At 46.4% G+C, this 17,500-nt stretch overlaps 1 protein-coding gene across 1 annotated transcript in view; it reads left to right on the plus strand.

The window, feature by feature from the left end:
• The window catches only part of LOC116371807 (dedicator of cytokinesis protein 1-like), a gene marked incomplete at its 5' end in the record, with an annotated part of 201,797 nt that overhangs the window by 116,908 nt on the left and 67,389 nt on the right, over positions 1-17,500 (plus strand). Inside the window, 3 exon segments of the mRNA XM_031820823.1 lie at positions 7,243-7,384; positions 7,952-8,022; positions 8,024-8,034. Of these exon segments, the coding sequence (XP_031676683.1) occupies positions 7,243-7,384; positions 7,952-8,022; positions 8,024-8,034 (224 nt within the window).

The raw sequence follows: 17,500 nt of genomic DNA on the forward strand, positions 1-17,500 counted from the left end.
TGGTGTCTGGGTCACTGGGTCTGGGTCACTGGTGTCTGGGTCACTGGTGTCTGGGTCACTGGTGTCTGGGTCACTGGTGTCCGGGTCATTGTGTCTGGGTTTCTGGGTCACTGGTGTCTGGGTCACTGGTATCTGGGTCACTGGTATCTGGGTCACTGGTGTCTGGGTCACTGGTATCTGGGTCACTGGTGTCTGGGTCACTGGTATCTGGGTCACTGGTGTCTGGGTCACTGGTGTCTGGCTCACTGGTATCTGGGTCACTGGTGTCCGGGTCATTGTGTCTGGGTTTCTGGGTCACTGGTGTCTGGGTCACTGGTATCTGGGTCACTGGTATCTGGGTCACTGGTGTCTGGGTCACCGGTATCTGGGTCACCGGTGTCTGGGTCACTGGTTTCTGGGTCACTGGTTTCTGGGTCACTGGTTTCTGGGTCACTGGTATCTGGGTCACTGGTATCTGGGTCACTGATATCTGGGTCACTGGTGTCTGGGTCACTGGTATCTGGGTCACTGGTGTCTGGGTCACTGGTTTCTGGGTCACTGGTGTCTGGGTCACTGGTATCTGGGTCACTGGTGTCTGGGTCACTGGTGTCTGGGTCACTGGTTTCTGGGTCACTGGTTTCTGGGTCACTGGTATCTGGGTCACTGGTATCTGTGTCACTGATATCTGGGTCACTGGTGTCTGGGTCACTGGTATCTGGGTCACTGGTGTCTGGGTCACTGGTTTCTGGGTCACTGGTATCTGGGTCACTGGTGTCTGGGTCACTGGTGTCTGGGTCACTGGTGTCTGGGTCACTGGTGTCTGGGTCACTGGTATCTGGGTCACTGGGGGCTGGTGGTTTCTCCAGTGTTAATGGAGGAAAGTTGTGTCATTGTGACCGACTGTCTCCTGTTCAACATGTTCCTGATTCTCTCTCCTTTCCCAAGGCGTGTAATTGATTTCGGTCGTGTTCGAGCTCTGCCGCGCGGGAGAGACTTCGCTGTTTCGTCACGACGTCGTCCTCTTTCCAGAACATATGTAAAGATGCTCCTTTATGGAAGAGGCCTCGTCTGATCATTCCATTAGGGCTGTTGAAGACCGTGTTCACAAGGCTCCCCTCTAACCCCTTCCTCCTCTAGCAGGGCACAGCATCCATTACAGATTGAACAGCCAGGTGCTGCCTTTGTCTGTCTGGCTGTCTAAAAGGCCTTTATAGACTGGGTCCATCTATACACAGTCCTCTCTTTGATTCTGTTATCAGCTTTCTGGGGGACAGAGAGAGTGATGTGTCTGGGGGGACAGAGAGAGTGATGTGTGTCTGGAGGACAGAGAGAGTGATGTGTGTCTGTTAGGAGGACAGAGAGAGTGATGTGTGTCTGTTAGGAGGACAGAGAGAGTGATGTGTGTCTGGGGTAGGTTGTCTATGACCAGCACCTGTCTACTGTAGACTACCTCAGACTTCTCTACAGCCGGTCTACTGTAGACTACCTCATAGACTTCTCTACATCCGGTCTACTGTAGACTACCTCATAGACTTCTCTACAGCCGGTCTACTGTAGACTACCTCATAGACTTCTCTACAGCCGGTCTACTGTAGACTACCTCATAGACTTCTCTACATCCGGTCTACTGTAGACTACCTCATAGACTTCTCTACAGCCGGTCTACTGTAGACTACCTCATAGACTTCTCTACAGCCGGTCTACTGTAGACTACCTCAGACTTCTCTACAGCCGGTCTACTGTAGACTACCTCATAGACTTCTCTACAGCCGGTCTACTGTAGACTACCTCATAGACTTCTCTACATCCGGTCTACTGTAGACTACCTCATAGACTTCTCTACAGCCGGTCTACTGTAGACTACCTCATAGACTTCTCTACAGCCGGTCTACTGTAGACTACCTCATAGACTTCTCTACAGCCGGTCTACTGTAGACTACCTCATAGACTTCTCTACAGCCGGTCTACTGTAGACTACCTCATAGACTTCTCTACAGCCGGTCTACTGTAGATTACCTCATAGACTACTCTACAGCCGGTCTACTGTAGACTACCTCATAGACTTCTCTACAGCCGGTCTACTGTAGACTACCTCATAGACTTCTCTACAGCCGGTCTACTGTAGACTACCTCATAGACTTCTCTACAGCCGGTCTACTGTAGACTACCTCATAGACTTCTCTACAGCCAGTCTACTGTAGACTACCTTCTTGGAGCTAAAGATGCTTTACTTCCTGTTAGAGAAAGGGGGAGGAAGTCGTAAGAAATACATGACTTCTCATATCTAATTCAGTGAGATGAAAACCTCAGCTTATTAGTATCAGCCCAGAAGTTATCATTACTGATCAGATACTGGAACAAAGACTGTGTCCCAAATGGAAAACCTACTCACTATATAGTGCACTTATTTTTGACCATAACCCAATGGGCTTATTCAAAAGTAGTGCACTATATAGGGAAACAGGCTGTGATTTGGGACACGGGAATATGCTGTGCAGTTTTTAAAGGGGACAATGCCCCCCCCCCCCCCCCCCCCCCCCCGAATAAAATGGCAATTTACCACGGAGCATTAATCTTGTAAGGGCTGGAGAGAGTGTTTTTTCCTTAATAGCTGCACAACAACATTAACTAAACTAGATTATTATTGCCAGCTAAAGTGGGTTAGTGTTTTGTGCCCTGGCCTCTACTGATCTCCAGTAAATCACTGATGTTCTGCACCAGATAGCCGTTACCCCTCTCACTGTCCTATTGGACTAGGGATGATAGTCTTTACCCCTCTCACTGTCCTATTGGACTAGGGATGATAGTCTTTACCCCTCTCACTGTCCTATTGGACTAGGGATGATAGTCTTTACCCCTCTCACTGTCCTATTGGACTAGGGGTGATAGTCTTTACCCCTCTCACTGTCCTATTGGACTAGGGATGATAGTCTTTACCCCTCTCACTGTCCTATTGGACTAGGGATGATAGCTGTTACCCCTCTCACTGTCCTATTGGACTAGGGATGATAGCTGTTACCCCGCTCACTGTCCTATTGGACTAGGGATGATAGCCGTTACCCCTCTCACTGTCCTATTGGACTAGGGATGATAGCTGTTACCCCTCTCACTGTCCTATTGGATTAGTGCCCTACTTATGACCAGAGCCTTCAAAAGTAGTGCACTACATTGGGGAAAGGGTGAAATGTGGAATGCGCTTGAGTGTGAAGAAGTGTGGACTTCATTCAGAATCCATATTATATTAAATTATAAAATAATGAACACTTAATGTAATATCAATCCTGGGCTCTCTGCACGAGTCGTTAGGGAAGTATTTATCGGAGGCAAATTGAGATACATTGTGTTTGCAGTGGTTTTTAGTGTCTTCTTCATGTTGCTGATTGTATGTCAGTATCTCCCTGCCTCTGGGGGGAGAAAAATCTATTATATTAAAGATATCATTGCATCCAATGAAGGCACTTTGCTTCTCTCCTTCCTTAAGAAAACATTGTAAACATTGCTGCTTAATTCAGCTGATTATGATGTATTTCTATCTAATGTGGAAGGCATTAGGATATTCTCTTATTAAAAAACGGAACACATTCACACGTGGGAAAGTGGCATTTCTGGGAAATCGTCATTGGCTTTGATACTCTGATTGGTTAGAGACAAACCAATCGCTGATTAATGGACCAACAGAAAGGACTTCTGGGAAGGCAGTGTGACTGAATTTATCAACAGAAAGGACTTCTAGGAAGGCAGTCTGACTGAATGGATCAACAGACAGGACTTCTGGGAAGGCAGTCTGACTGAATGTATCAAGAGAAAGGACTTCTGGGAAGGCAGTCTGACTGAATGGATCAGGAGAAAGGACTTCTGGGAAGGCAGTCTGACTGAATGGATCAACAGAAAGGACTTCTAGGAAGGCAGTCTGACTGAATGGACCAACAGAAAGGACTTCTGGGAAGGCAGTCTGACTGAATGGATCAGGAGAAAGGGCTTCTGGGAAGGCAGACTGACTGAATGGATCAACAGAAAGGACTTCTGGGAAGGCAGTCTGACTGAATGGATCAACAGAAAGGACTTCTGGGAAGGCAGACTGACTGAATGGATCAACAGAAAGGACTTCTAGGAAGGAAGTCTGACTGAATGGATCAACAGAAATGACTTCTGGGAAGGCAGTCTGACTGAATGGATCAACAGAAAGGACTTCTGGGAAGGCAGACTGACTGAATGGATCAACAGAAAGGACTTCTGGGAAGGCAGTCTGACTGAATGGATCAACAGAAAGGACTTCTGGGAAGGCAGTCTGACTGAATGGATCAGGAGAAAGGGCTTCTGGGAAGGCAGACTGACTGAATGGATCAACGGAAAGGACTTCTGGGAAGGCAGTCTGACTGAATGGATCAACAGAAAGGACTTCTGGGAAGGCAGACTGACTGAATGGATCAACAGAAAGGACTTCTAGGAAGGCAGTCTGACTGAATGGATCAACAGAAAGGACTTCTGGGAAGGCAGTCTGACTGAATGGACCAACAGAAAGGACTTCTGGGAAGGCAGGCTGAATGTATCTAGCGATCGGTAGAGCAGGGGTATTAAATGAAGTACTTCATTCCTCCGTCTTTCTCTGACTTGTGTTCCGTCTGTTCCTGTAAAGCTGCGGTGTTTCTGTTTATCTCAGCGGCTTGGCTCAACGGAAGTGTTCAGGCTTTCCAAAAGTTGTCTGAAGATATTTATCAAACTGTGTTCCAGCACTATAAAATATAAGCTGTCACGTTCCTATCACTCCGAGTTCTCTCAGACGTACAGTGGGCTCTGTCCCAAACAGTACCGTATTCCCTATAGAGGGCACTCATTTTGAACAGGTTCCATAGGGCTCTAGTCAAAAGTAGTGCACTACGTAGGGAATAGGGTGCCATTTTGGGACACTGGAAAAGCTTCTGAGTTTACTGACTGGGATAAACAAACAAAGTTTCCTCATCTCATACATTTTCAGGTATGTTTTTGTCCTCTCCCCTTCAAACGGTTGGTTTAGTTTCTACACACTCCTGTGACCTAAAACGGCCTTGTCAGCTTCAGCACCGATTTAGCCTTGTCGTGTCCTTTACGTTCTTGGCTCATTGACTTTCATGGGTCATTGCTAAGATCATGGTTGATTGATCTGGTTGATTGATCTGGTTGATTGATCTGGTTGATTGATCTGGTTGATTGATCTGGTTGATTGATCTGGTTGATTGATCTGGTTGATTGAAATGGTTGATTGATCTGGTTGATTGATCTGGTTGATTGAAATGGTTGATTGATCTGGTTGATTGATCTGGTTGATTGATCTGGTTGATTGATCTCCTGTATGTTTTATCGTGTTGAACCTAAGTCTACATCGCTAACAAACAGACTTTGTATTCGTTTTCCCACCATGCATTTGGAGATATTTGGATTCCATTTATGGCCCCATAAACCCCTCTGCCGACAGCATGTTTAAATAATCTATGAATTTCATTCTAGATGCTGTTTGATTTTCTATTCTTCTTTTTATTGACTTCGTCATGACACTAGTTTCTTGGCTGACTGTGTTTTTCCATTTACCAAAAAACAGTAATGAATTATTGACTAGCTGAAGTATGAGAACCATTTTCTAGTGTTGCTTCTTCGCCTCCTCTGTGATAGACTGTGATTTCCTTTCTCTGTCAGAATGGTGCATTCTGGGAGCTGAGTAATGAGCACCATGACATTGAGAGGAACACACACACACGCCGATAGAATGGGAGGCAGGTAGCCTAGCGATTAGAGCGTTGGGCCAGTAACCGAAAGGTCGCTGGTTCGAATACCCAATCCGATAAGGTGAAAAACCTGTCTGTGTCCTTTGAGCAAGGCACTTAACCCTAATTGTCTCCAGGGGCTGACCCTGTAGGTAGACCCTCATGGTCAATAAGAATTTGTTCTTAACCGACTCGCCTAGTTAAGTAATGAATGTTTAAATGGCAGTGTGTGTGTGTGATAGAAGCTCTATCTGAGGTCCCACATGAAATAGACCAGCGATATCCTGGTTTTACCTCAGTGTTTCTGATTCTATAGTATAGAATATTCCAAAAGAAAATATGCACATTTTCCCAACAGCAGTGAGTTTCCACCAATCTGAGTTTTTTTTTTAAATTACTGCGTGGTAACATACACATTAGGTCCTAATCTATGGATTTCACATGACTGGGAATACAGATATGTATTTTGTTGCTCACAGACACCTTAAACAAAACGGGCCTCGCAATGGGCCTCAGGATATCGTCCCGGTAGCTCTCTGCAATTCAAATTGCTATTGATAAAACGCAATTGTGTCCGTTGTCCGTAGCTTGTGCCTGTTCATACCATTCATACTGTTTACTGACGTAGCAGAAGGAAAACATGAGACACTGTTTACTGACGTAGCAGAAGGAAGAGACACTGTTTACTGACGTAGCAGAAGGAAGAGACACTGTTTACTGACGTAGCAGAAGGATGAGACACTGTTTACTGACGTAGCAGAAGGAAGAGACACTGTTTACTGACGTAGTAGAAGGATGAGACACTGTTTACTGACGTAGCAGAAGGATGAGACATTGTTTACTGACGTAGCAGAAGGAAGAGACACTGTTTACTGACGTAGCAGAAGGATGAGACACTGTTTACTGACGTAGCAGAAGGATGAGACACTGTTTACTGACGTAGCAGAAGGAAGAGACACTGTTTACTGACGTAGCAGAAGGATGAAACACTGTTTACTGACGTAGCAGAAGGAAGAGATACTGTTTACTGACGTAGCAGAAGGAAGAGACACTGTTTACTGACGTAGCAGAAGGAAGAGACACTGTTTACTGACGTAGCAGAAGGAAGAGACACTGTTTACTGACGTAGCAGAAGGAAAATATGAGTTTTGATCAGACCAAGGACTTAACCCCTGTTCTTGGCCGTTGTATCAGACAATATGTTCACTACATCCCAGTAAAGTCATGTGGTTTATACAATACACAAGATCCAACACCCATTCAACCCCATATCACACTGTCTGCAGTGTGGGGCCAGTTCAGTGTGTGTGTGTGTGTGTGTGTGTGTGTGTGTGTGTGTGTGATCTGTGTTCGTCACTAGTCCAGTGTAGTGAAGCATGACAGGGTGAAATTGAGCTGCCTCGGTGGCGAACCCTCACCCCACCCCCCGGAGCCCAGCGTGGCTTCGACTGTGCCGCAAAGCATGTTCTGGTGGTCAAACAGAAGTAAAACCCTCACAACGTTCTCTCTGTTTTTCCCCTCTCAGAACAAGATGTTCATCTATAGGGGGAAGGAGTACGAGAGGAGAGAGGACTTTGAGGCCAGACTTCTCACCCAGTTCCCCAACGCTGACAAGATGAAGACGACCACGCCGCCCGGCGAGGACATCAAGACCTCTTCCTCACAGTGTATCCTTACCACAGAGATAACAGTCAAGACTGGCCACACATCGGCGCCTGGTTCCTCTCTAGGTTTCTTCCTAGGTTCCGGCCTTTCTAGGGAGTTTTTCCTAGCCTGGTTTCTTCTTAGGTTCCGGCCTTACTAGGGAGTTTTTCCTAGCCACTGTTCTTCTGCCTCTGCATTGATCTCTGGGGTTTTAGGCTGGGTTTCTGTACAGCACTGCTGATGTAAAATGGGCTTGATAAAATAAAATGTGATTGATTGAGTCAGACAGATGTCAAGAACTATCCCTGACAGTGTATACTTATCACAGAGATTACAGTCAGTCAATCAATCAATCAATCATTCAATTATATTTATCAAGTCCTTTTCCCATACATCAACAGTCTTCACAAAGTGCTTCACCTCCACCATCTACACACGTTAACCCCCAACACATTCAGCAGACTGGGATGGTCTAAGCATGACTTTAGTTTAGTTTACTTTACAGTTGTGTTCTGTTTGAGTTGAACTCATTGTGACCAGTTCGTTTATATTCAACACTTCAATATTTCCTTTAACGACTGGGATGGAAGGCATCCAATGTTTCACCGTCAAGCCTGTTCTAGAACTCCCTTCAAAGTTCCAGAACAAACCCGTCTCTGAGGCAGATCGTCAGGTATGTATCTGTCCTGTCTGTCTGTCTGTCTGTCTGTCTGTCTGTCTGTCTCTGTCTGTCTGTCTGTCTGTCTGTCTGTCTGTCTGTCTGTCTGTCTGTCTGTCTGTCTGTCTGTCTGTCTGTCTGTCTGTCTGTCTGTCTGTCTGTCTGTCTGTCTGTCTGTCTGTCTGTCTGTCTGTCTGTCTGTCTGTCTGTCTGTCTGTCTGTCTGTCTGTCTGTCTGTCTGTCTGTCTGTCTGTCTGTCTGTCTGTCTGTCGTCTGTCTGTCTGTCTGTCTGTCTGTCTGTCTGTCTGTCTGTCTGTCTGTCTGTCTGTCTGTCTGTCTGTCTGTCTGTCTGTCTGTCTGTCTGTCTGTCTGTCTGTCTGTCTGTCTGTCTGTCTGTCTGTCTGTCTGTCTGTCTGTCTGTCTGTCTGTCTGTCTGTCTGTCTGTCTGTCTGTTCTGTCTGTCTGTCTGTCTGTCTGTCTGTCTGTCTGTCTGTCTGTCTGTCTGTTCCTGTCTGTCTGGCTGTCCTTTCCTGTCCTGTCTGTCTGGTCTGTCCTGTCTGTCTGTTCATGTCTGTCTGTGCTGTCCTGTCTGTCTGTCTGTCATGTCCTGTCTGTCTGATCTGTCTGTCTGTCTGTCCTGTCTGTCTGTCTTGTCCTGTCTGTCCTGTCTGTCTGTCTGTCTGTCTGTCTGTCTGTCTGTTCTGTTCTGTCTTGCTCTGTCTGTCTGTCCTGTCTGTCTGTCCTGTCTGTCCTGTCTGTCTGTCTGTCTGTCTGTCCTGTCTGTCTGTCTGTCCTGTCTGTCTGTCCTGTCTGTCTGTCTGTCTAGTCTGTCTGTCTGATCTGTCTGTCCTGTCTGGCTGTCTGGTCTGTCTGTCTGGTCCTGTCTGTCTGGTCTGTCTGTCCTGGTCTGTCTGTCTGTGTCTGTCTGTCTGTCTGTCTGTCTGTCTGTCTGTCTGTCTGTCTGTCTGTCTGTCTGTCTGTCTGTCTGTCTGTCTGTCTGTCTGTCTGTCTGTCTGTCTGTCTGTCTGTCTGTCTGTCGTCTGTCTGTCTGTCTGTCTGTCTGTCTGTCTGTCTGTCTGTCTGTCTGTCTGTCTGTCTGTCTGTCTGTCTGTCTGTCTGTCTGTCTGTCTGTCTGTCTGTCTGTCTGTCTGTCTGTCTGTCTGTCTGTCTGTCTGTCTGTCTGTCTGTCTGTCTGTCTGTCTGTCTGTCTGTCTGTCTGTCTGTCTGTCTGTCTGTCTGTCTGTCTGTCTGTCTGTCTGTCTGTCTGTCTGTCTGTCTGTCTGTCTGTCTGTCTGTCTGTCTGTCTGTCTGTCTGTCTGTCTGTCTGTCTGTCTGTCTGTCTGTCTGTCTGTCTGTCTGTCTGTCTGTCTGTCTGTCTGTCTGTCTGTCTGTCTGTCTGTCTCTATAACAGTCTGTCTGTCTGTCTGTCACTATAACAGTCTGTCTGTCTTATCTGACGTCTTCCTTGTCATACGGAGTGTTTACATCATGTATGGGTGGGTTACGTCAGGACTACAGTCCATCTGAGTGACATATTAATGCATATTACTACTTAGTTTCATCCTTTGCATTCTCTGAGTAGTACTATATCTCCTGTTAAATTAGTCCTGAACTACATGAGATGGAGACAGGTACTATATCTCCTGTTATATTAGTCCTGAACTACATGAGATGGAGACAGGTACTATATCTCCTGTTATATTAGTCCTGAACTACATGAGATGGAGACAGGTACTATATCTCCTGTTATATTAGTCCTGAACTACATGAGATGGAGACAGGTACTATATCTCCTGTTATATTAGTCCTGAACTACATGAGATGGAGACAGGTACTATATCTCCTGTTATATTAGTCCTGAACTACATGAGATGGAGACAGGTACTATATCTCCTGTTATATTAGTCCTGAACTACATGAGATGGAGACAGGTACTATATATCCTGTTATATTAGTCCTGAACTACATGAGATGGAGACAGGTACTATATCTCCTGTTATATTAGTCCTGAACTACATGAGATGGAGACAGGTACTATATCTCCTGTTATATTAGTCCTGAACTACATGAGATGGAGACAGGTACTATATCTCCTGTTATATTAGTCCTGAACTACATGAAAACACTCTAGCAGTACGATAGAGAGGACACTGGTACAGAACACTGTAGCAGTAGGACAGGCCCAGATTACACTGGTCCAGAACACTGTAGCAGTAGGACAGACCCAGATCACACTAGTCCAGAACACTGTAGCAGTAGGGCAGACCCAGATCACACTAGTCCAGAACACTGTAGCAGTAGGACAGAAGAGGACACTAGTCCAGAACACTGTAGCAGTAGGATAGAAGAGGACACTGGTCCAGAACACTGTAGCAGTAGGACAGACCCAGAGGACACTGGTCCAGAACACTGTAGCAGTAGGACAGAGGAGCACATTGGTACAGAACACTGTAGTAGTAGGATGGAGAGGACACTGGTACAGAACATTGTAGCAGTAGGACAGAGGAGGACACTGGTACAGAACATTGTAGCAGTAGGATGGAGAGGACACTGGTACAGAACACTGTAGCAGTAGGACAGAGGAGGACACTAGTCCAGAACACTGTAGAAGTAGGACAGGCCCAGATTACACTGGTCCAGAACACTGTAGCAGTAGGACAGATCCAGAGGACACTAGTCCAGAACACTGTAGCAGTAAGACAGACCCAGATCACACTGGTCCAGAACACTGTAGCAGTAGGACAGACCCAGAGGACACCTGTCCAGAACACTGTAGCAGTAGGATAGATCCAGAGGACACTAGTCCAGAACACTGTAGCAGTAGGACAGACCCAGAGGACACCTGTACAGAATACTGTAGCAGTAGGACAGAACCAGAGGACACTGGTCCAGAACACTGTAGCAGTAGGACAGACCCAGAGGACACTAGTCCAGAACACTGTAGCAGTAGGTCAGACCCAGAGAACACTGGTCCAGAACACTGTAGCAGTAGGACAGACCCAGAGGACACTGGTCCAGAACACTGTAGCAGTAGGACAGACCCAGAGGACACTGCTCCAGAACACTGTAGCAGTAGGACAGACCCAGAGGACACTAGTCCAGAACACTGTAGCAGTAGGTCAGACCCAGAGGACACTGGTCCAGAACACTGTAGCAGTAGGACAGACCCAGAGGACACTAGTCCAGAGCACTGTAGCAGTAGGTCAGACCCAGAGGACACTGGTCCAGAACACTGTAGCAGTAGGACAGACCCAGAGGACACTGGTCCAGAACACTGTTGCAGTAGGACAGACCCAGAGGACACTGGTACAGAACACTGTAGCAGTAAGACAGACCCAGAACACTGTAGCAGTAGGACAGACCCAGAACACTGTAGCAGTAGGACAGACCCAGAACACTGTAGCAGTAGGACAGACCCAGAACAATGTAGCAGTAGGACAGACCCAGAACACTGTAGCAGTAGGACAGACCCAGAACAATGTAGCAGTAGGACAGACCCAGAACACTGTAGCAGTAGGACAGACCCAGAACACTGTAGCAGTAGGACAGACCCAGAGGACACTGGTCCAGAACACTGTAGCAGTAGGACAGACCCAGAGGACACTGGTCCAGAACACAGTAGCAGTGTGACAGACCCAGATCACACTGGTCCAGAACACTGTAGCAGTAGGACAGACCCAGAGGACACTGGTCCAGAACATTGTAGCAGTAGGACAGAGGAGGAGACTGGTCCAGAACAGAGTAGCAGTAGGATAGACCCAGAACACTGTAGCAGTAGGACAGACCCAGAGAACACTGTAGCAGTAGGACAGAGGAGGAGACTGGTCCAGAACAGAGTAGCAGTAGGATAGACCCAGAACACTGTAGCAGTAGGGCAGACCCAGAGGACACTGGTCCAGAATACTGTAGCAGTAGGACAGACCCAGAGGACACTGGTCCAGAACACTGTAGCAGTAGGACAGACCCAGAGGACACTGGTCCAGAATACTGTAGCAGTAGGACAGACCCAGAGGACACTGGTCCAGAATACTGTAGCAGTAGGACAGACCCAGAGGACACTGGTCCAGAACACTGTAGCAGTAGGACAGACCCAGAGGACACTGGTCCAGAACACTGTAGCAGTAGGACAGACCCAGAGGACACTGGTCCAGAACACTGTAGCAGTAGGACAGACCCAGAACACTGTAGCAGTAGGACAGACCCAGAGGACACTGGTCCAGAATACTGTAGCAGTAGGACAGACCCAGAGGACACTGGTCCAGAACACTGTAGCAGTAGGACAGACCCAGAGGACACTGGTCCAGAATACTGAGCACTGGGACTGGAAGGTGAACACATCTAAATGTAAATGTGTTTGTAGATCAAACAGAGGTTGACCTTCATGTTTTCCCCTCTGTTATTAACTCACTCTGCCAGCTCCCTTCATCACAGCTGCTACAGCTGGACACACACACACACACACACACACACACACAGTTCGACAGACACACACACACTCAGACAGACAGACAGTTAGACAGACACACACACACACACACTCACACACACAGTTAGACAGACACACACACACACACACACACAGTTCGACAGACACACACACACTCAGACAGACAGTTAGACAGACACACACACACACACACTCACACACACAGTTAGACAGACACAGACAGTTAGACAGACACACACACACACACACACAGTTAGACAGACACACATACACACACAGTTAGACAGACAGGCACACACACACACACAGTTAGACAGACACAGACAGACACACACAGACAGACAGTTAGACACACACAGACAGACAGACACAGACAGACACACAGTTAGACAGACACACACACACACATAGTCGGACAGACACACAGACAGACACACACACACAGACAGTTCGACAGACACACACACACTCAGACAGACACACAGTCAGACAGACACACACAGACAGTCAGACACACACACACACACAGTCAGACAGACACAGACAGACACACGGTTAGACAGACAGACACACACACAGACAGTTAAACAGACAGTCAGAAAGACACACAGTCAGACAGACACACACAGACAGTCAGACACACACACACACACACACACACACACACACACAGACACAGACAGACAGACAGACAGACTGACAGACACACACACATAGACACAGACAAACAGACAGACAGACAGCCAGCCTCACTCAGCTGTGTAAACACAGCCCCGATATGTCAGAATACACTGTTCAATTAAACCTGAGTATTTATTTAACTTTCCATAGTGGCTGAAATGTACCTTTTGGTAAATGTGGCCATGCGGTAAGGTGACCTAGTCACACAGGATACAGGTCTGTTTGAATGTTGTGCTTGTAGTTTAATGGTCTATATTGACCCCTATATAACTCATGGGTCTGTCTGAATGTTGTCCTTGTGGTTTAATGGTCTATATTGACCCCTATATAACTCATGGGTCTGTTTGAATGTTGTCCTTGTGGTTTAATGGTCTATATTGACCCCTATATAACTCATGGGTCTGTTTGAATGTTGTCCTTGTGGTTTAATGGTCTATATTGACCCCTATATAACTCATGGGTCTGTCTGAATATTGTCCTTGTGGTTTAATGGTCTATATTGACCCCTATATAACTCATGGGTCTGTCTGTTGTCCTTGTGGTTTAATGGTCTATATTGACCCCTATATAACTCATGGGTCTGTCTGAATGTTGTCCTTGTGGTTTAATGGTCTATATTGACCCCTATATAACTCATGGGTCTGTCTGAATGTTGTGCTTGTGGTTTAATGGTCTATATTGACCCCTATATAACTCATGGGTCTGTCTGTTGTCCTTGTGGTTTAATGGTCTATATTGACCCCTATATAACTCATGGGTCTGTCTGTTGTCCTTGTGGTTTAATGGTCTATATTGACCCCTATATAACTCATGGGTTTGTCTGTTGTCCTTGATTTGAATATGGAGCTCTGATAGTAGATGGATTAGTGGGGAGTCAGGGACTGAGCAGACCTAATTCTCTCTCTTTCTCTGTCTCTCTCTCCCCCCATCTCTCTCTCTCCCCATCTCTCTCTCTCTCTCTCCCCATCTCTCTCTCTCTCTCTCTGTTGACTATCCATCTCTCTCTTTCTCTCTCTGTGTTGACTCTCCATCTCTCTCTCACTCTCTGAGAGATTAGTGGTACCATAGTACCATAGTTACTGTGTCTCTCTCTCTCTCTCTCTCCCTCTCTGTCTGTCTGTCTCTCTCTCTCTCTCTCTCTCTCTCTCTCTCCATCTCTCTCTCTCTCTCTCTCTCTCTCTCTCTCTCCATCTCTCTCTCTCTCTCTCCATCTCTCTCTCTGAGAGATTAGTGGTACCATAGTACCGTAGTTAAGCTTCTCTTCCACTGTCCAAACTGCCACTAACTCCCAAGGCTAATATCAGAGCTCAGCTTGTCCAGGGGATAATACATTTTAAATGACTTAGGAGTCTGGAGTCCCTTATAGTGCACTACTCCCCTATAGACCCTGGTCTAAAGTAGTGCACTATATAGGGAATAGGGTTGTCCAGGGGGTAATACATTTTAAATGACTTCATCTAAACTTGCTGTATACATCTGTTTATTAGATCACAAACTAGGAGTCTGGAGTCCTGTGGGTCCTGGTCTAAAGTAGTGCACTACTACTCTATAGACCCTGGTCTAAAGTAGTGCACTACTACTCTATAGACCCTGGTCTAAAGTAGTGCACTACTACCCTATAGACCCTGGTCTAAAGTAGTGCACTACTACCCTATAAACCCTGGTCTAAAGTAGTGCACTACTACCCTATAGGTCCTGGTCTAAAGTAGTGCACTACCACCCTATAGGTCCTGGTCTAAAGTAGTGCACTACTACCCTATAGGTCCTGGTCTAAAGTAGTGCACTATATAGGGAATAGGGTTGTCCAGGGGGTAATACATTTTAAATGACTTCATCTAAACTTGCTGTATACATCTGTTTATTAGATCACAAACTAGGAGTCTGGAGTCCTGTGGGTCCTGGTCTAAAGTAGTGCACTACTACTCTATAGACCCTGGTCTAAAGTAGTGCAATACTCCCCTATAGACCCTGGTCTAAAGTAGTGCACTACTACCCTATATACCCTGGCCTAAAGTAGTGCAATACTCCCCTATAGACCCTGGTCTAAAGTAGTGCAATACTCCCCTATAGACCCTGGTCTAAAGTAGTGCACTACTACCCTATATACCCTGGCCTAAAGTAGTGCACTACTACCCTATAGACCCTGGTCTAAAGTAGTGCACTACTACCCTGTAGGTCCTGGTCTAAAGTAGTGCACTACTACCCTATAGGCCCTGGTCTAAAGTAGTGCAATACTCCCCTATAGACCCTGGTCTAAAGTAGTGCACTACTACCCTATATACCCTGGCCTAAAGTAGTGCACTACTACCCTATAGACCCTGGTCTAAAGTAGTGCACTACTACCCTGTAGGGCCTGGTCTAAAGTAGTGCACTACTACCCTATAGACCCTGGTCTAAAGTAGTGCACTACTACCCTATAAATCCTGGTCTAAAGTAGTGCACTACTACCCTATAGGCCCTGGTCTAAAGTAGTGCACTACTACCCTATAGGTCCTGGTCTAAAGTAGTGCACTACTACCCTATAGGTCCTGGTCTAAAGTAGTGCACTACTATCCTATAAACCCTGGTCTAAAGTAGTGCACTACTACCCTATAAACCCTGGTCTAAAGTAGTGTACTACTACCCTATAAACCCTGGTCTAAAGTAGTGCACTACTACCCTATAGGTCCTGGTCTAAAGTAGTGCACTACTACCCTATAAACCCTGGTCTAAAGTAGTGCACTACTACCCTATAAACCCTGGTCTAAAGTAGTGCACTACTACCCTATATACCCTGGCCTAAAGTAGTGCACTACTACCCTATAGACCCTGGTCTAAAGTAGTGCACTACTACCCTGTAGGTCCTGGTCTAAATTAGTGCACTACTACCCTATAGACCCTGGTCTAAAGTAGTGCAATACTCCCCTATAGACCCTGGTCTAAAGTAGTGCACTACTACCCTATATACCCTGGCCTAAAGTAGTGCACTACTACCCTATAGACCCTGGTCTAAAGTAGTGCACTACTACCCTGTAGGTCCTGGTCTAAAGTAGTGCACTACTACCCTATAGACCCTGGTCTAAAGTAGTGCACTACTACCCTATAAATCCTGGTCTAAAGTAGTGCACTACTACCCTATAGGCCCTGGTCTAAAGTAGTGCACTACTACCCTATAGACCCTGGTCTAAAGTAGTGCACTACTACCCTGTAGGTCCTGGTCTAAAGTAGTGCACTACTACCCTATAGACCCTGGTCTAAAGTAGTGCACTACTACCCTATAAACCCTGGTCTAAAGTAGTGCACTACTACCCTATATACCCTGGCCTAAAGTAGTGCACTACTACCCTATAGACCCTGGTCTAAAGTAGTGCACTACTACCCTGTAGGGCCTGGTCTAAAGTAGTGCACTACTACCCTATAGACCCTGGTCTAAAGTAGTGCACTACTACCCTATAAATCCTGGTCTAAAGTAGTGCACTACTACCCTATAGGCCCTGGTCTAAAGTAGTGCACTACTACCCTATAGGTCCTGGTCTAAAGTAGTGCACTACTACCCTATAGGTCCTGGTCTAAAGTAGTGCACTACTATCCTATAAACCCTGGTCTAAAGTAGTGCACTACTACCCTATAAACCCTGGTCTAAAGTAGTGTACTACTACCCTATAAACCCTGGTCTAAAGTAGTGCACTACTACCCTATAAACCCTGGTCTAAAGTAGTGCACTACTACCCTATAAACCCTGGTCTAAAGTAGTGCACTACTACCCTATAAACCCTGGTCTAAAGTAGTGCACTACTACCCTATAAACCCTGGTCTAAAGTAGTGCACTACTACCCTATAAACCCTGGTCTAAAGTAGTGCACTACTACCCTATAAACCCTGGTCTAAAGTAGTGCACTACTACCCTATATACCCTGGCCTAAAGTAGTGCACTACTACCCTATAGACCCTGGTCTAAAGTAGTGCACTACTACCCTGTAGGTCCTGGTCTAAAGTAGTGCACTACTACCCTATAGACCCTGGTCTAAAGTAGTGCAATACTCCCCTATAGACCCTGGTCTAAAGTAGTGCACTACTACCCTATATACCCTGGCCTAAAGTAGTGCACTACTACCCTATAGACCCTGGTCTAAAGTAGTGCACTACTACCCTGTAGGTCCTGGTCTAAAGTAGTGCACTACTACCCTATAGACCCTGGTCTAAAGTAGTGCACTACTACCCTATAAATCCTGGTCTAAAGTAGTGCACTACTACCCTATAGGCCCTGGTCTAAAGTAGTGCACTACTACCCTATAGGTCCTGGTCTAAAGTAGTGCACTACTACCCTATAGGTCCTGGTCTAAAGTAGTGCACTACTACCCTATAAACCCTGGT

Source organism: Oncorhynchus kisutch, unplaced genomic scaffold (genome assembly GCF_002021735.2).
Source record: "Oncorhynchus kisutch isolate 150728-3 unplaced genomic scaffold, Okis_V2 scaffold3693, whole genome shotgun sequence".
In the NCBI taxonomy this organism is placed as follows: domain Eukaryota; kingdom Metazoa; phylum Chordata; class Actinopteri; order Salmoniformes; family Salmonidae; genus Oncorhynchus; species Oncorhynchus kisutch.